This window comes from Pseudochaenichthys georgianus, chromosome 7 (assembly GCF_902827115.2).
Source record: "Pseudochaenichthys georgianus chromosome 7, fPseGeo1.2, whole genome shotgun sequence".
NCBI lineage: Eukaryota > Metazoa > Chordata > Actinopteri > Perciformes > Channichthyidae > Pseudochaenichthys > Pseudochaenichthys georgianus.
In genome coordinates, this window is record NC_047509.1 from 32,445,490 (window position 1) to 32,463,483 (window position 17,994).

The following is a 17,994-nucleotide window of genomic DNA, read 5'->3' on the forward strand; positions in this document are numbered from 1 at the left end:
CTGTCCTCTCCTCCGGCTCCTTCCTCTCCTTCCTCTCCTCCGACTCCTTCCTCTCCTTCCTCTCCTCCTGCTCCTTCCTCTCCTTCCTCTCCTCCTGCTCCTTCCTCTCCTTCCTCTCCTCCTGCTCCTTCCTCTCCTTCCTCTCCTCCGACTCCTTCCTCTCCTTCCTCTCCTCCGACTCCTTCCTCTCCTCCGGCTCCTTCCTCTCCTTCCTCTCCTCCGACTCCTTCCTCTCCTTCCTCTCCTCCTGCTCCTTCCTCTCCTCCGGCTCCTTCCTCTCCTCCGACTCCTTCCTCTCCTTCCTCTCCTCCTGCTCCTTCCTCTCCTTCCTCTCCTCCTGCTCCTTCATCTCCTCCCTCTCCTCCTGCTCCTTCCTCTCCTTCCTCTCCTCCTGCTCCTTCCTCTCCTCCCTCTCCTCCGGCTCCTTCCTCTCCTTCCTCTCCTCCTGCTCCTTCCTCTCCTCCCTCTCCTCCGGCTCCTTCCTCTCCTTCCTCTCCTCCTGCTCCCTTCCTCTCCTCCTGCTCCTTCCTCTCCTTCCTCTCCTCCTGCTCCTTCCTCTCCTCCCTCTCCTCCTGCTCCTTCCTCTCAAACCTCTCCTCCTGCTTCTTCCTCTCAAACCTCTCCTCCTGCTTCTTCCTCTCCTCCCTCTCCTCCTGCTCCTTCCTCTCCTCCCTCTCCTCCAGCTCCTTCCTCTCCTCCCTCTCCTCCTGCTCCTTCCTCTCCTCCCTCTCCTCCTGCTCCTTCCTCTCAAACCTCTCCTCCTGCTTCTTCCTCTCAAACCTCTCCTCCTGCTTCTTCCTCTCCTCCCTCTCCTCCTGCTTCTTCCTCTCAAATCTCTCAAACCTCTCCTCCTGCTCCTTCCTCTCAAACCTCTCCTCCTGCTTCTTCCTCTCAAACATCTCAAACCTCTCCTCCTGCTCCTTCCTCTCAAACCTCTCCTCCTGCTTCTTCCTCTCAAACCTCTCCTCCTGCTCCTTCCTCTCAAACCTCTCCTCCTGCTCCTTCCTCTCAAACCTCTCCTCCTGCTTCTTCCTCTCAAACCTCTCCTCCTGCTTCTTCCTCTCAAACCTCTCCTCCTGCTTCTTCCTCTCAAACCTTTCCTACTCTTCCAATTCTGAGCTTTCTTTTTCTCCGCCCGGCAGAAAGAGGAGCGCACCATGCTGGAAGACACCAAGGCGGCCCTGTTGGACTTGGACAAAGTCACTGTGTTCTTCAGGCAACTGGAGGACGAGTGTCTCGTCGCAAGTAAGAGATCCATCCACAAAGACTGACTTTGCCCATTCAAACCGCACGGCTGCTAATGAGCAGCTGTGCGGTTTGAGCAACTCTGAATAACTTCCATTATGTGGACGTGCGGTAGCCATGGAGGGGGAGAAATTGCCATTTTGCCGTTGCAGCTTTCATTTTCCGTTCAACAGAGAGCTACAACAACACTATAAAGGCTCCACAAATCATCTCACACAATGGCAGTTGTCCCCGTTGCCCTTGCATCACAGATAGATGATCCCTTCCTGACAGGCTGGGATGGGCTTCATTTAAACTGCATTGCTAAAACACATGCAGTGATAGATATGCACAGACGGCCCATTTGAAATATTCTCGCACCAACCGCAGTACGTAGCAGAGTAAGCATTCAAATACAATCGTGCACTTCAGCACCTTCTTCTGAGGATGCATGGGCAGGTTGTTTGTAGCGGGGCATTGTGAGAATCTTGACACGCTCTCCTGTGCCTTTAATAACTTCAGTATCTGCGTTCAGTAAAGGTGCTCCTTGCCACCAGAAGCTTAAAAAGCCAAAGGATACAAAAGGACTGCATCCTGAATCCCGTCTCTTTTCAGAAGCCTCAATATGGCCAGCAGAGATTGCCGCTCAAAGGGAAAAGCACAACATGCACTTCCCATTTGGGAGGAAAGCCTTGGATAAAGCAGGGATTTGCTATTTTGGAGCAAAAAGTGTACACATGCATACATTCTGAATATGCAAACTAATGCATGTTGATACGGTTTTAGCTTAGTCACTGTTCTGTACTGTACAGTGCAAACCTATCCCTTCAACCCTGATGTAAGAAAGGTGTTTTCTGCTCAGACTGCTGCAGTGCAGGCAGATGGTGTGTGGCAGCACCGTCCATTGGCCAGTATTGATTTGCTAATAGCATCTTGAGCACGCTGGTAGGGGAGGAATCAGGAAAGCTCCACAGAGTCTGAGGCCCTCGAGTTCAGCCTGAAGCATCTCAGCCAATTCCACAGGATTACAGCTTGATGGGTTCTGGAGAAAAGGGCACTGACCCCAGAGGTTGCTCTGTAAAAGGTCATCGCATCCCTTTTCTGGGAACTGCTCATGCACCACTGTCAGTCATAAATGATTACTGGTTTTATGTTGTTTGTAGGATGAGATAAGGTTACATTAAATTCAGGTATTCAAAAGCAGTTGAAAAACTCATGAGACGACATAGAGATATCTGAAATCAGACGGCCCTAACCGAAGATTGAGAATAGGTTTTTATGATATATGTTACTAACTCTAATAATATCTCGTCTAAACATTGGTTTAAAATATATAATAAACACAGACCGTGTTTATAAGTCTGATTTAAATTGTTTTATTTTAAGGGTTTATGATTTGAGAACAGGTTAAAATCTAGGTGTTTCCAGTGTCATCTTTTCAAACCGTTTGGGGGGAAACATTGCTGTGAACACAACCTGTATCAGCTTGTTTTTCTTTTCATCCATGGACTCTAAATTAAAATGACATAGGATGTGTGCTTGGAGGTTACATAACTGTGGAGAACTTAAAACTAACTTAAAAATAGGATGTCTTGAGTCCTATTTCGAACATGATGTTGTGGTGCACTTCAGCCTCTTGTGGCCGAAATCAATATTACAACAACAAACAGTAACCTGCCAAAACTACACGTGTCTTTTTTGATGTACTGTAAAACTTCACTATTACGTTCTATATTATTAATACTGGATTTGTAACTGTTTGAGTTCACTCTGTAGAACTCACAAATGATCTGAGGGTAGCTTAAGGTCACTAACTTCATAGCACTTACCCTCCTCATGTTCTCATCTTAGCCAGAGACACAACTTGATGAAATAGCAGTCTTGCTAACATCTCTTCTGTCTTTGTTTACGTGTTGCAGACTCACCGGTGTGCTACCAGGTGGAGGGCAGCCGGCAGGCCCTGAGGGTCACCCTGTTCCTGGACAGCTGTCACTTCAGTGAGCTGCCCAGCCGGCTGCAGAACGGAGGCAGCCTCAAACTGCACACCGTCCTCTTCACCAGGGGTAAGACCGGGCGGGGCGGGACCAACGAGCTAGAGGGACTTAACACAACTGGAAGTCAGGGGTAGAGATAGATAAGTAAGGAAGAACACAACAATGGCTCTCAGGTGTCGTTCCTTTGAAATGTATACCGAGTACCAGATAATAGTCAGGAGCCTGAAGAGGTCTCCCCTTTGTCAAAACAAGGCCACCTGGTCATTACAAATGGTAGAAACACCAACAATAGTTCCACGAATAAAATCTGTGTTTATTAGAAGCTTTTCGATGACAATGTACATCCTAAAAGGCTCGAGAGCCAATTCAACTAAATCTGATAACCTATGAATAATGATGACCAATGTGTTAAATGATCAAATCCTTTTCAAATATATAGTTAAATCCTAATTCCATTATAAGGGTGAACGGAGCCACATTGGAGTGTTGGACTTTATTGGAGGGCATGAAACAACTTCTGCAGACTTCAAATTGTATAATCTAAGAACACTCTCAGTGCAGTATGCAGCCTCTCACTCATGCACATTTCCTGAAAGCATTATATGCTTTTATTAAGTTACATCGAAGCCTTTTATTGGCCATTTAAAACACCTTTGCATCCTCCTTTGCTGCCATGCGCCTCATCGCTCTCCATCTCTCCGCTGGCCTAGAATGAATGGATGGCATGAGGCATCACTCCTGTCTGCCAAATGGCCATTCATTTTCCGCAGACAGGTGCCAGTTGGAACACTAACCCAATGAGAGAGCTCGTATCGCTCCTGTGTCAGTTAATGTGGAGCAGAGTGCTCCGTTGTGCAGATCTGTGGTGAACACTCCCACCTACTGGAAAATAGTCTGTACTGCAGGCTGTGTGGAAGAATGGCAATATACTGTAGCAGATTTTGACGTTTTTTATGGCCATTGTCTGTTAAGACTCATATTTAATCGCATCCTCAAACGTTTTTGTCGTTAGAAGGCATGATAAATGTTATCATATTACTGTGTGTAAATCTAAATGCCTCCTGCCTGTTTAACCCAGCTCTGGAGCGTCCGGAGGGAGTATCCCAGCAGGACTACGCAGCCATGGAGGAGATCCAGCAGCGCACCAACGCTGTCTCACTGGAGAAGGTCAAGGCGTACTACCGCAGGCTCAGGTACAGCTACACTGCATCACCGCCCTCCAGAGGAGTTCCTCACCAGCACTCAGGATCTGTTTCACCTGAAAGGGAGAGTTCAGCCCGTGGTGTTGCATTACATGGCAGAAGCTACACTTCCACTGCTTTACTCTGAGCTATTATTAAGGGGCTAGAATACTTTTAGGTGGGACTCATGTATTTAAACCTGTCCCGCACCCACCTACTAAGGATTTGTATTGGCTGCATGTGAACACACGGTTTGTTTTGTTGTTGCTTAACATGCTCAACTCATTTATGAATGCACCTTTGACATTAAAGGGGCTCTATTGTGCTTTTTGGGGTTCTACTTTTCCTTCACAGTGTTATATAGTTTTTTGAGCATGTAAATGGTCTTCAAAGACTAAACTCCCAAAGTTACCTCCAGAGGGAGGTTCTCTTTGTTAGAAATTAGCCTTATTGGGCCCCATTTGATACATCTTCCCTTTTTGCTTGATCTCTAACCGAAAATAAAATGTATTTTATGTGCAAGACAAGCTGAGAATAAAACCTCATGTGTATTTAAGTGCTATAAATGTCATGTCACAATTATTTTTTCTTTAAATAGAAGTAAGGTTTACAAGTTACATATATATGAATGCTTTTAGTTGTTTCATTTTTCTAGTTTATTGTCTTTGTTCATTCCCTGTAACATATGTTTTTTTTTATGTCAGCAATTTCTCATATGAGCATGTACATTCCTGGCATATGACTCATGCAACATCAATACATGATGCTATATGTACCATAGCAGATGCATAATCCATAACGTGAAGATGACTCGGCTCTCACACACAGCGTGCTGCAATACCAATCTGTACATTTCCAATCAAGGTGGTGAGGTTTTGAAAACTGAAATAGATATGTCTTTCTATCCCAACAGAGCTTTCTATTTGGAGAAATCCAATCTTCCTACAGACTCAAACACCACAGCAATGAAGATCGACCAGGTAAATAAAAACCTACCCCTATACATTTTTCATGTATTTCTCTTGCAGTCAATTTGGTCTTATATCACTTGTTCTTGTAACATAAGTCAATTTTGTTATATAATGTTGTGGCTGAATATAAATGCAAGCACAGATACTGGGCCTTGAAGTTAGAGACCTTCAACCAAGCATTTCAAAAGTAAGATGAACTGGTGTCCTGCCCCCCCCCCCCCCACACTCCACTGTAGCTGGTCAAGACTCCCCTATTAACTCCAACTAACCTCGACATTATAAACCGCCTCCATCAGTGATGATTGGATTAGAAATGAAACGGTAGTGTCCCAAACGGACTGTAGCTGAACTAGATTCCAGTTATTAAAACCAATAGAACATACAGTAGTGTTAATATCTAGATCTGTAATGTCACCTTTTTATTTGTACAATGATTTGTCATTTGTGAATGTTTTCTGCTGGTGCACCATCTTAACAAGCCGTTTACTTGACTTAGTCTATTCTTCAATAATAATATATATAAAGTGCATAAGCCCTGAGCATGTCAACTTTGTGTAGCCTCATAAACCTATACAAATTGCAACTAAGAAAAAGAAAATACATATTGACTGTATAAATCACATGTTTTGTATTGAGAAATATAATGACATTTTAATACTTTTCTATCAAAAAACAAGTAATATGATCTCAAAATACAAAAAATACGAATCTAGTTTCTGCCTAATTTAATGGATATTAATGTACTATTTGGTAGTATTGTGTTTTTTAAATATACTGTCTTGCCTTAAGAACATTTTCAGAACTACAGTACGTAGGAAATCAATAATTTCTATGTAGTTTGAGCTGAATATACCAATAAACTCAATTACACCCAATAAGACTCTAAATGACTTGGTGAGATGGCCACTTTTGCCACACTTTGTCCATTTAACCCTCTCTGACCTTGGTTTCCTCCTCACAGCTGCTGCGACCCCTCAACACGCTGGACGACCTGTGCCGACTCATGCAGTCGTACGTCAACGTGCAGCACAGCGCCCAGGGCCACCCGTCAGGTGTCAGCGTGCTGTGCGTGTCCTCGGAGCTGTGTAACCGCCTGGGAGCCTGCCACATCACCATGTGTGGCACCGGCATGCAGAGGTCAGCCTGGTACCACCCTAACACGATTTGACTGATTGTGAAGCACCACTCAACTGTCAGCTGGAATAAAGATTATTTTTTGAATTCATTTCTACTGCTGATACAAATGTCTATATATTGACAACCATATTAGTGTCTTTCTTACTGACCTATCACATTTTTTTTTTTTGGCAGATGTACCTTGAATGTGACACTGGGGCAGGCAATGATACTATCGAGGAACCACGGTCTCATGCCGCGCTGCATCATGCAGACCATGGACATAATGCGCAAACAGGTACAACTCTAAGGCAGATTACTTGCACAATTTTCTTTAAAAATAATTTCAGAAAAAACTACTTATTTTAACATAATTTCGTTAACTTAGAAATTAATTTAGTAGAAACTAGGACTGGGCATAATTCAGTAATGCAAAATTAATGAGTGAATATTCTTTTTCTTTTTCACATTAATTATTATGTCTTTCGTTAAATACCTGAGCTTGTTAAAGTAGTAAACAGAAAACAATTAGATTAGAAATATTTATTTAAACAACAGAACTTTGTTAATGATAAGTTATAACTAGGTATAATCATATTGTCACGGTACTGATATACCAAAAGTGGTTTAGTATTAATACCTCATAACCCAGCCTGCATTTGATACACAGTTAGAGTTACTATAGTGGTCGAACATTTCTCTCACCTGCTCTTTAACTGAACCAGAACAATTCTACCACATTGATGCATTTGGTCAATTGTATCAAATAATAATCTATGTGTTTTATGATAATACATCTGCTTTACAGCAAATATTTCTAGACATAATATGTCTAGAAATAGATAGTATATATATAAATAGTTTACATAGAGATTTTTGGATGGTGATCCAGCATTTATGTGGGCCGCGGAGGAACTGCAAAATGTTGTTGTTTATGGTCGTAATTTACAAGGCTAGTTAATTTTTGCACAATTAGGAATGTTCATTTGTTTTTGATCATTACAGTTGACAGTGGCATAATATATTTTTAAGGTCCAGTATTTTAGTTATTGTCATGTTTTGTTTTTCTTATGAATTTGAATGAATGTGGTCCAAATACGTTTTGTAGCAATCAAAACTGGGCTTGAAGTTGCAAAACTCTTTAGAACCTTTGCTTATAGCATATTTGATCTCTTTTAATAGGGGCCAAGAGTTGAGCTCTCTGCTAAAAATCTCAAAGTTATGGACCAGATGACTCCAGCATTCCCAAGGTACTGTATACAACTTCGTTTAGCATCTTTCTTATGCCATCTGAAAATAATATAGTCTTAGACGAGATGGATTTTCTCACATCAAGGTTGTTCTTTTTCCACAGGCTCTTCAAGCTGTGTTTGCCACCTTCAGATGGAGACCTCTAAAGAAAACCGTCACTTCAGCAAGCTTGTCAGAGAAAGGGTGAATGTGAAGGATATGACGAGAGATGACATTAACAAAAGAGTGCAAGTCTCACCGGTTTCTGTCCAGGAGATCCTCCCCCACTGCTCCATTTTCAGGGATCATTCCATCACGGATACCACTAGTCTTCTGTGCAGAGTACAGACAAAACACAACTGTACAAATGACTAAGGACAGCTACCAGAGAGCATCTACAGTGATAATGACACTCAAGACTAGTCATGTACTGCTGTTGGAAGCCAACCAGATAGAAGTGTTATCTTCTGGTGCGAACATATTCACAAATTAAGAGGAGAGGCCAACTTCAGGCATCACCCAATGATTAAGCTCCTTATCAAACTCTTATTATTAACTGGATTAACCAAACTACCTTTAGTTGACTGTCATCTTATGCCTTGGACTGCAGCTCCTGTCTCTTTCTCTATTTGGCTGGTGTTCCCCAGGGCTTAATGCTGGGACCCCAAGAGAAGTGGAGTACCCTGGTATTTGACATATGTTGGCTGACTGAATAGATGTTGAAAGTCAAAGAATAGACAGAGAGATGAAAGTAGGGTTTGATGGAAAAACAGATGATAGAGGGGGAGGGCTGCTCTTTCTTCAGCCCTTTGCATGTGGTTACTGTGCAATTACTGTAGGTTTTAGTGTGAGTACTGTATTACAGCACTATATGAAGGATAGTTATTTATTGTGTCCGGAAGGAGTATTTTTATCCCTCACTTATACTATATCAGGTATTAAAGAATCTAAAAGCATTCCATCCTACGTATTGAACAGTATTTAAAGGACCAATGGCATGCCTTTTTTTAAATTTTATTTTCGAGACATAACTGCTTGTGTGTGTGTTTTTTTTTTTTTTAAATGTATTGACACGTCATATAACGTCAGGAAGTGTTACATTCAGGGAGAGCAAAAGGAGGGAAGAGGAGCAGAAGCTAGCTAATCCGAATCAGGACAAAGGAAGCTAAATCAAACCATACAAGGCTGCTTGTCATAAGCACACACGATTCAACAGGTTATTAAATTATTAATATATTAATTCAAAATGTGCTAGTTGAAGGATTGCCTTCTGTCAACTAAGACATTATTTTGATTTTTTTTTTTAATTGGTTTTTACATTGTCTGGGAACTGTTGTATTTACTGTAGGTATTCAAAAAGCACAATGATTGGTCCATTCAAGTGTTAGCAAAAAGTACTGTAAGCAGTTTGTGGGTGACGTCAACAAAGGGATGGTTTCACAGTAACATTATTTTACAAAATATTTTAAGTTGTACATACAAACTGTAGCAAAGTCAGATACTAATATATAGGATATGTCTGATTAATGCTATAAGTGAAATTTGATTATTTTTATGGAGTAATACAGTAATTGTGATCATGACTGCATTTAGAAGAGTTTCTCTTTGCTGAGCGTAACCTCACTGACAACTCTTTGACTGATAAAAAGGTTGGACATGACTCTGTCTGGACATGCTGCACTCATTAGGCAGATCACTTAGTCCTTTTTATTTATTGAAAAGCAATCGGAACATGTGAGAATAGTCTCCCCTCATCCCTCGGCAGTAGCATGGCCACTGTCCATTTCAACCCTCTGTTGACATGTAAGACTCAGCGGATAGTTCTCCTTCCCCCTCATCAAATGTGCTCTTAGTCCAAGCAGTGTATATTGTATAAAAATCCCAGAATGCAGCATTTATTACCATAATCTGGTTCGACGTGTTTTACCAGTTTGAATTAGCTAATGACTGCAGCATGTTGGTGTAGCTGGACGAACAATCATGTCACTGATTACACTTTTATTTACATTATTCTAATGTTTTTGTATATACTTTATTTGCAATTTTTATGTTGCTTGAAAATAACTGTACAAAGGAATCTTGTTTGAATCTTTCTAAAATTATCATTGTAAATGCAATCTTAACAAGTTAGAAAATAAAAATGTTCACAGTGTGATGATGTTGGCAAGTGGTGTCCCTCTTGTGAGGAAGTTATTTTATTCTTTTACAATTCATTGTTCTGTTTTTTTATAAAGTTTTTTCTGTTTCTGTTGCTTTGGTCTACTGTGTTTGTCAGTACTGTTATATGAATGACTTGGAAGTCCACCTGATCAGCAGGCTGTCTCTATAGCCTTTGATTGAAGTCGTTTTCTTTTGAAACTCCATAACTCTGATCTTTTCCTGTCTGGGTGTTTATCATGGGGAAACTGAATTTACTTCTACTCTTATGCATTTACATTATTCAGTCCTAATCCCTTAATTAATGTACATTATGTTGCCTTTTAATGCCCAGCTAAGTGATTCTTTATTAGCCTTTCTTTTTTTACATCTTAACTGCATGTTGACAGATGCCTTTAGATTTTGGCATACTGTATGTGTATTTCAACATTGCTCAATCAGAGGAGTCAAACATTACAAAAACAAAGCTTGAGAGCCAACACATGCATATTGCATGATCATGCATCTTCTTCCTTGCAGCTTCTCCCGGAGAGGATGGAAGGGTGTCTTGGGGCATATTTTTCGAAAATGCGGTGAAACCACAGGGAAGATCTTCTAATCAATAACTTGCAAAATGACACACCAGACCAGCTGTTATTGCATTAGAAGACAGCTGGATGCATGTTCAATTGAACTTTGCAGTGTTCCTGTGCCATTAGATTGCAGATATATTTCTGATGGCCAACATGATAAGACTGTGCAGATAATGTGCCTCCTTGCTGTGTCTGTCAAATGGCCGGAAGGGGCTAACGTGAAAAGCATACAGTGTGCAGTTTCGCATGCTTATTGCAATTGGTTTTCTAGGGGGCACCGACACTGACTGCATTCAGGACCAGCACACACACCCCTCAGCACCGGGGATGCATCCTCGCGGCACGGACAACTCCTCGTTAGAGCCGACTTTAGGATGGTGAAGAAATCTCTCAACGGCGGGGTTTACCCAACTCAAGCCGGGGAGAAGAAGCACAAAGTCGGTTTTGTCGGATTGGACCCCGGGGCTCCTGAATCCAGCAGGGACGGGGCGCTGCTCATTGCGGGCTCGGACAGCACCAAGCGGAACAGCATCCTCTGCAGACCGAGGTCCAGCATCTCCGCCGGGAGACCGCGACCATCGAAGAAAAATGCCAGCTATCGGAAACTACAGAGTTTCCTCTACAATGCGCTGGAGAGACCGCGGGGATGGGCGTTCATCTACCACGCTTATGTGTAAGTAACGGTCGGGGCTGCAGCTAATGCACGGCCTAAGTATATTCTGGGAAACACCGGCATGATTTTTAAGGGCAGCTGGTATGCAGTTTTGCCAGTTTTCTGTGTGGTTTTGCTATGATCATGTTGCGTTAAGCTTTGTCATGCTGCCATAGCTCGATTCTAGGAGGGGTATCACTTCACCTGCATAACTCCCTCTGTAACTCTCAATGTTGCATTCTCATGCTTTTAGCTGATTGAGTTATGTCCGTTTAGGTGTTTATGATGTATCGTGATCCTTCAGCTATGTTTGACACGTGCACACTTTCTTTTTCATAGATTAGAGTTGTATTGCGGCAACGGTGTGTTTCAGCACCGCGGTATGTGGACAGCTCGGCGCAGCGTCAGTACTTTCACTAATTAATGTGGCAGACAGTCCTGCTCGTGTGTGTGTGTGTGTGTGTGTGTGTGTGTGTGTGGTCTGGGTTAAAGGCATGTCAGACTCCAGTTCAGGTCAGTGATGTGTCTCATCTTCTGGGTTGTCAGCATTGAAAACATTAATTTTTCTGGATAACACAAATATCCCTTATTTGTGTTTCACATTAAAGGGACACTAACACTTTAGTAATGCATTTCCTTTAGGCTGGGGGCTTAAGAAGAGATGGAAACAAAAAGGCAATCGGTGCAGCAGACGCTGAGCAAATCACACTTAAATCCTGCATTTCCCAAGATGCAACGCCCCCTGACTCGTAATTGATCACTTCTTTTAAAATGAATGTCTGAAATGTAGACTCCATGTCAAAAAAAACAATGGTCACACTCTTTTTGAGAAGATATCCCAATTAATAGTAAACTGACCTTTATGTTTAAAGGGGACATATCATCCGAATCTTTCGGGTTCATACTTGTATTTGGGGTTTTACTGAAACATCTTTACATGTTTTAATGGTCAGAAAACATTTTTATTTTCCTCATACTGTCTATTTAATTATACTCATTCTTGTTCTGAAACACTCTGTTTTAGTGCCTGTCTCTTTAAGACCCCTTCCAAAAAACTCCAGCCTGCATGTGACATGTCTTCCAATCCTGTGTTGTATGAAACAAGTACCATGTTGTCTTATTTCACAGTTGTTTCAATATGTGTTCATTTCAAGTGTAGGTTTAAAAGTCCTTATTAGTCTCATTTAACACATAACTTGCATTAGTTTGGTGTGTGTGAAAAATAGTAATTCCAGTATGTTAGCCTCCATATTCTCCAAGATGAAAATGTGGGTAGACACACACACACACACACACACACACACACACACACACACACACACACACACACACACACACACACACACACACACTCACACTCACACTCACATAGGCCCCCTGGGTACTTTTGGAATATTAACGCAGTACGATAACAGCCAGCAAAAACTTCTTCTTTGCCATTTGGTTTGGTTTGCTTTGATATTTTTTTACCAATGTCTCTCTTAACAGGTAGTGCTAATTCATGTCTGAATCTAGTGCAGGCAGCAGTGAAGTTGTTTTGGATAATATCTCTTTTAGATCCAAATACACCAAGTTACCTAGTCAGTAGCATGTACCATACTGTACACATATTACAATACTAGCAAAAGGATTGTCTTGAAAACGCAAGTAATAAAAGTATACTGAAAAATACCCCCTGAGGGCAACCCTGTCCCCTAAAAATTACGTTCCCACAGGACTAAACTGCATTCTCAATTACGTTTAGCTAGAAACGTATTTACTCCCACGTTACGTTCGTTATGAACGTATCTCAAATACGTTTATTTTCTACATATCTTCTAGAAACATATTTTCTCCCACGTTACGTTCCTAATGAACGTATCTTAAATACGTTTATTTTCTACATATCTTTGCCATTTATTGTCTTGCTTATAATAATGATAATAGTCATTTATAAATATCATTTTAGAGCACACCTTTGAAAGCGAGAATCGGGCTCGATATATGGTTAAATTAAAATCAGTAGGCTAGGCTGTAATTTCGCCAGCTGTTACTCTCATGAATTAGACGGCAACAATTAATAGTTTTAACATGCCAAAAAGCTGCTGTGTCGTTTATTGCACCTCAAACATTAAAACAAATCCAGAGTTACGTGTTTCTGTACTTCCTCTAAGAAGAAAGGACAGTAACAGAAGATCTCTGTGGCTTCAGGCTTGATCGCTGTTCAAATGATAGCGTTGGTTTCCCCAAAAGTGGGCGGGGCTGTAAAGTGAAGTAGATGTTACTCTCATCTATTATTCAAAACCATTCTATTTATTCTAACGTAAATTACATGCCGGCTACATATTACATTATCTTTTTATTTATTTGTTTTTATTTTAAATTGTATAATGTCGGACTTTTTTGTCGTCTTTGAGGAAAAGTTTAGAGCCTCAAAATACTGAAATCTGTATTTTTAAAAATCTCTTCCTTCTAATTTGTTATTCTTTTCTAAATAACACACTGTTATTTACTCAACAATAACACACAATTATCCTTGTTTTTATTTATTCGTTTAATTCTATAATCTTGGGCTTTTTAGCATGCTTTTTAGCCGTAAATAAAGTCACCAGAAACAGACGGGACATTTCGAGATTTAGGATGGCCGAAGACACTACACTACCCATAATCCCCAGCTATCGTTTGACACTACAGTTCCGTTGACAAACCCTGTGATGTTGGAGTGGCAGTGCGCCAAGGTTAAGCCGAGCGCCAAGCTCTTTGAAATGGAACGAAACCACGGCAGACTATTCAAAACTGGACTCAAACGCCCCCCACCAGAACTACACATGCTGGCTATTGTGTTTCGCAACATGTTCTCTATGGCACGTCTCTACTGGGAATTGTAGTTTTAAAAGACGTTTTCCCCAAATTTAGAAGTTGACAGTATTAAACTGTGTACAGCCCTGGAGGTTTAGGCGATAGGAAACATTTAAAACATGTAATTACTAAATGGGTGAAAATCGCTTGTATCCATAATAGGCAGCATTAATACCCACACGACAGCTCATTGTTACTTTGTAGTTCTACTCCACTACAATTCAGAGGTTAACCTGGTATTTTTACTCCACTACATTTAGTTTAGTTACTTTGCAGATTCTGATTAATGATGTGAAATATAAACAACCCTTAAAGCAGACTTTAGTTACACCTGAGTAAAATTCAGGGAAGGTGATTGTCAAGTGCCAACAATCAGGAGAGATATTTGATAGTTGGTGCTTGAGAAGACTAAACATTTATCTGCAGATTTTTATAAAGTATATTCATTCCTCGTTATTCTCTACTAATAGTTAATTAAAAACTGTATAATGGCTATTTTGCACATCCCTTTCAAGATTTCAAGATTTTCTAAGGTGTATTGATCTTATACACAACTTGGGTCGCAGGTTCCTCAACAGCGCATTACAAGACATCTATCAATGTGTGTATACCTCCACCATTAAACTGTCATATTCTGCACATTTCTTATTCTATCTACATAAGAGTATAATTAATGTGTATAATATCAGTTAAAATAGTGCTTCAACATAGTTAACATTGCACGAAAGCAATATTTTAGACGTTAAGTACTTTGTCAGGCTTAATATTCATCTGTATATAGATACCCCCAAAGCTTTTTTCTTGTTTAAAAGAAGACCTTAACCTAAAGTATTCTTTAATGTGTTAATACAGGTTAATTCGTTTTTCTGTTTTGCACATCCTCCTATGTGTACGGCACTAAACTGTTTTATTGTAGAGATCACTTAGTATCTTCTTGATTTTTTATATTCTATATAATATTTCTATCATTGACCTTCTACTTTCCCCCTATGAAAGTATGTACTCTTAATATTGTTTTAATCAAATAACATTATTCAACAAAAATAATTCAATAACATGCTTTAACCACTAGGCGGTGCACACAAGGTACACACAGCATACTAATAATAACTTTGTATTATTAGTGTAGGACACTTATGTATGTATAACATCTGAAGATGTGTAGTTTTATTCATGTTTTTACATAATTTTACAGGATATTGCTATACTATTTCTCATGCTTTACTTCTACACATTAATATCTGATTTGTAAAACATCACAGACAGAAAGGCATAGGCTATCCATCATTTAATGGTAAGCTATTGAAATTGTGATTCCATAGATGTGTCTCCCATCACCCAAATCCCCTGACTATTCTCTCAACTCAGTATTTACATTCTGATATTCAAAGAAAATCAGTAATATCTTCTATCTATCTTCTATTTTCTATCAGCTGTGCACCGTTATGGTGTAAATATAACCTGTATACCAATTGGATCAAATATAATAGTCAGCCGAATTACTATTGATACTGCAAGGAGACGTATTTTGTGAAAAGAAATTGAAGATGTTGTTTAATTGTTGATATATTTATGATCCACGTCAAGTATTCAGTTTTGGCAGCAGTTCTCCTGTTTGTCCAGAAGTCTTCTCATCAGGGCTCTATAAATAAAGAACTACGGCAGATGTGTAATATTTAATGCAGCCGAACCGTGTTTTACAATGCCGTTATGTGATGACTTCCAAAGAGAAAAGCAAGAACACTCTGAATTAGGTATTATTTTATTTTTCGTTGTCGGATATCATATCTTATTAACACCATATCCCAGCGTGCATTGCGGCTAAAACATCCAATCAACGAGCTTCAAGCTGAGGATCTTGGGTAATCAGTTTAGTGGGTTTGTGGTGTGTATCGCTCGAAATGTCCCGTCTGTTTCCGGTGACTTTTATTTACGGCTAAAGCCCAAGATTATAGAATTAAATGAATAAATAAAAACAACGATAATTGTGTGTTATTGTTGAGTAAATAACAGTGTGTTATTTAGAAAAGAATAACAAATTAGAAGGAAAATATTTAAAAAAATACAGATTTCAGTATTTTGAGGCTCTAAGCCCCATTTCTTTTCCTCAAAGACAGAAAAAAAGTCCGACATTATACGATTTAAAATAAAAACAAATAAATAAAAAGATAAAACACTGGCATGTAATTTACGTTAGAATAAATAGAATGGTTTTGAATAATAGAGAGTAAATCTACTTCACTTTACAGCCCCGCCCACTTTTGGGGAAACCAACGCTGTCATTTGAACAGCGATCAAGCCTGAAGCCACAGAGCTCTTCTGTTACTGTCCTTTCTTCTTAGAGGAAGTACAGAAACAAGTAAATCTGGATTTGTTTTAATGTTTGAGGTGCAATAAACGACACAGCAGCTTTTTGGCATGTTAAAACTATTATTTTTTGCCGTCTAATTCATGAGAGTAACAGCTGGCGAAATTACAGCCTCGCCTACTGATTTTAATTTAACCATATATCTAGCTCGATTCTCGATTTCAAATGTGTGCTCTAAAATGATATTTATAAATAACTATTATCATTATTATAAGCAAGACAATAAATGGCAAAGATATGTAGAAAATAAACGTATTTAAGATACGTTCATAACAAACGTAACGTGGAAGAAAATATGCTTCTCGAAGATATGTAGAAAATAAACGTATTTGAGATACGTTCGTAACAAACGTAACGTGGGAGAAAATACGTTTCTAGCTAAACGTAATTGAGAATGCAGTTTAGTCCTGTGGGAACGTAATTTTTAGGAGACAAGGTTGCTGAGCAGGCCCGGACTGGCCATCGGGAGGACCGGGAGGTTTCCCGATGGCCTGGCCTGTTAAGTGGCCTGCTGGCCTGAGGATTTTTTTTTTTTATACGTATGTATTGTGAACGCAACGCTGTCTACATGATGTGGCCTGCCGACATGGCCACTTTCATACAGATCATACTCGATTGGTCTCTGTGTGTCATTCAAGCTCGGGAGGGTGTGTGTGTTATGTGTGGGGCGAGCGAGTGAGATAAAGCGCGCGCACCGGTTACGTGTTTTGTTGTTGTTGTTAGCATCTGGTGCTAGCTAGCTGCGCTAACGGATATAAGGAGCTGTTTCAACAACAAGGTGGGGGGAGAGTCCTCTCCTGTCAGACTGAGAGACTGATAACTACAGCTCAGGTGAGGTAAAGGACTCTCTGAGTGTTTAGATAGTTAACTTAGTCTAAGTTCTCTGTGGGTCTCAAACGGTTTGGTCACCATTTATGTAAACACATATTTCCATTTGAGGGGGGGAGTGATTAGTAAAATATGCATGAATAATAAAAAAATAAAAACGTTAACTAGGTGAAAAAAGGCAAGATAAACTATTAAAACTTGTTGAGAGCTAAAACTAGTCTTTGCTGCTGCCTCAAAGAGGAGGAGAGGAGGGAGACAGGTGAGGCTGGTTCAGGAGCACAGACAAACTCACAACTATAAATGAACCAAAAACAAATAAATAAACAAGTTTCAATGTTTTTTCATATTGGATATGGGATGTTATTGGTTATGGCCATGTTATTATGATTTTATGATTATTTAAATGTATACAGTTATGTTTCATATGGGTGTAGTCTCGTTATTTCCCCCTCAAAATGCACCAGATTGATGCATTTAAGTCCAACATTTAAAATTTTTTTTTACCGGAGGAGCATGCCCCCGGACCCCCCTATAGGATTTGAGGTCCACCCCCACTTAAAATATGTTCACATAGGTTCCTAAATAGATTTGCACATTTTTTTAAATAGTAACCCATGTCCATATGTTTATTTTTGGGTAGTAGATTTAGAGCGCTATCACTACGGGCAGCAACGCTGTAAAAATTGACAAATAAATCCAGCAAAATGGCACAAAAAACTGGTAGTGGCCTGGCTGGGTGTATAATTCCCGGCCTGACTTATTGTCCCAGTCCGGCCCTGTTGCTGAGGGTTATATTGTTATACTTTGTTTTATCATTGGATTATTAGATTGAATTTGTTGTTTGATATGAAGCAACATTTTTA

At 40.1% G+C, this 17,994-nt stretch overlaps 2 protein-coding genes across 3 annotated transcripts in view; both read left to right on the forward strand.

The window, feature by feature from the left end:
• Nucleotides 1–9,968, forward strand: part of prex1 (phosphatidylinositol-3,4,5-trisphosphate-dependent Rac exchange factor 1) — a 124,733-nt gene extending 114,765 nt beyond the window's left edge. Inside the window, exons 33-40 of the mRNA XM_034086497.2 lie at nucleotides 1,143–1,245; nucleotides 3,144–3,287; nucleotides 4,297–4,411; nucleotides 5,313–5,379; nucleotides 6,332–6,507; nucleotides 6,682–6,784; nucleotides 7,669–7,736; nucleotides 7,841–9,968. Coding sequence (XP_033942388.1) covers nucleotides 1,143–1,245; nucleotides 3,144–3,287; nucleotides 4,297–4,411; nucleotides 5,313–5,379; nucleotides 6,332–6,507; nucleotides 6,682–6,784; nucleotides 7,669–7,736; nucleotides 7,841–7,883 — 819 coding nt within the window. The 3' untranslated portion in view covers nucleotides 7,884–9,968. The remainder of the gene's footprint in view (nucleotides 1–1,142; nucleotides 1,246–3,143; nucleotides 3,288–4,296; nucleotides 4,412–5,312; nucleotides 5,380–6,331; nucleotides 6,508–6,681; nucleotides 6,785–7,668; nucleotides 7,737–7,840) is intronic.
• Nucleotides 9,969–10,664: 696 nt separating this feature from the next.
• The window catches only part of kcnq2b (potassium voltage-gated channel, KQT-like subfamily, member 2b), a 49,443-nt gene continuing 42,113 nt past the window's right edge, over nucleotides 10,665–17,994 (forward strand). For both annotated transcript variants that reach the window (XM_034086167.1, XM_034086168.1), the window contains exon 1: nucleotides 10,665–11,118. In XM_034086167.1, the coding sequence (XP_033942058.1) occupies nucleotides 10,820–11,118 (299 nt within the window). In that variant the 5' untranslated portion in view covers nucleotides 10,665–10,819. The remainder of the gene's footprint in view (nucleotides 11,119–17,994) is intronic.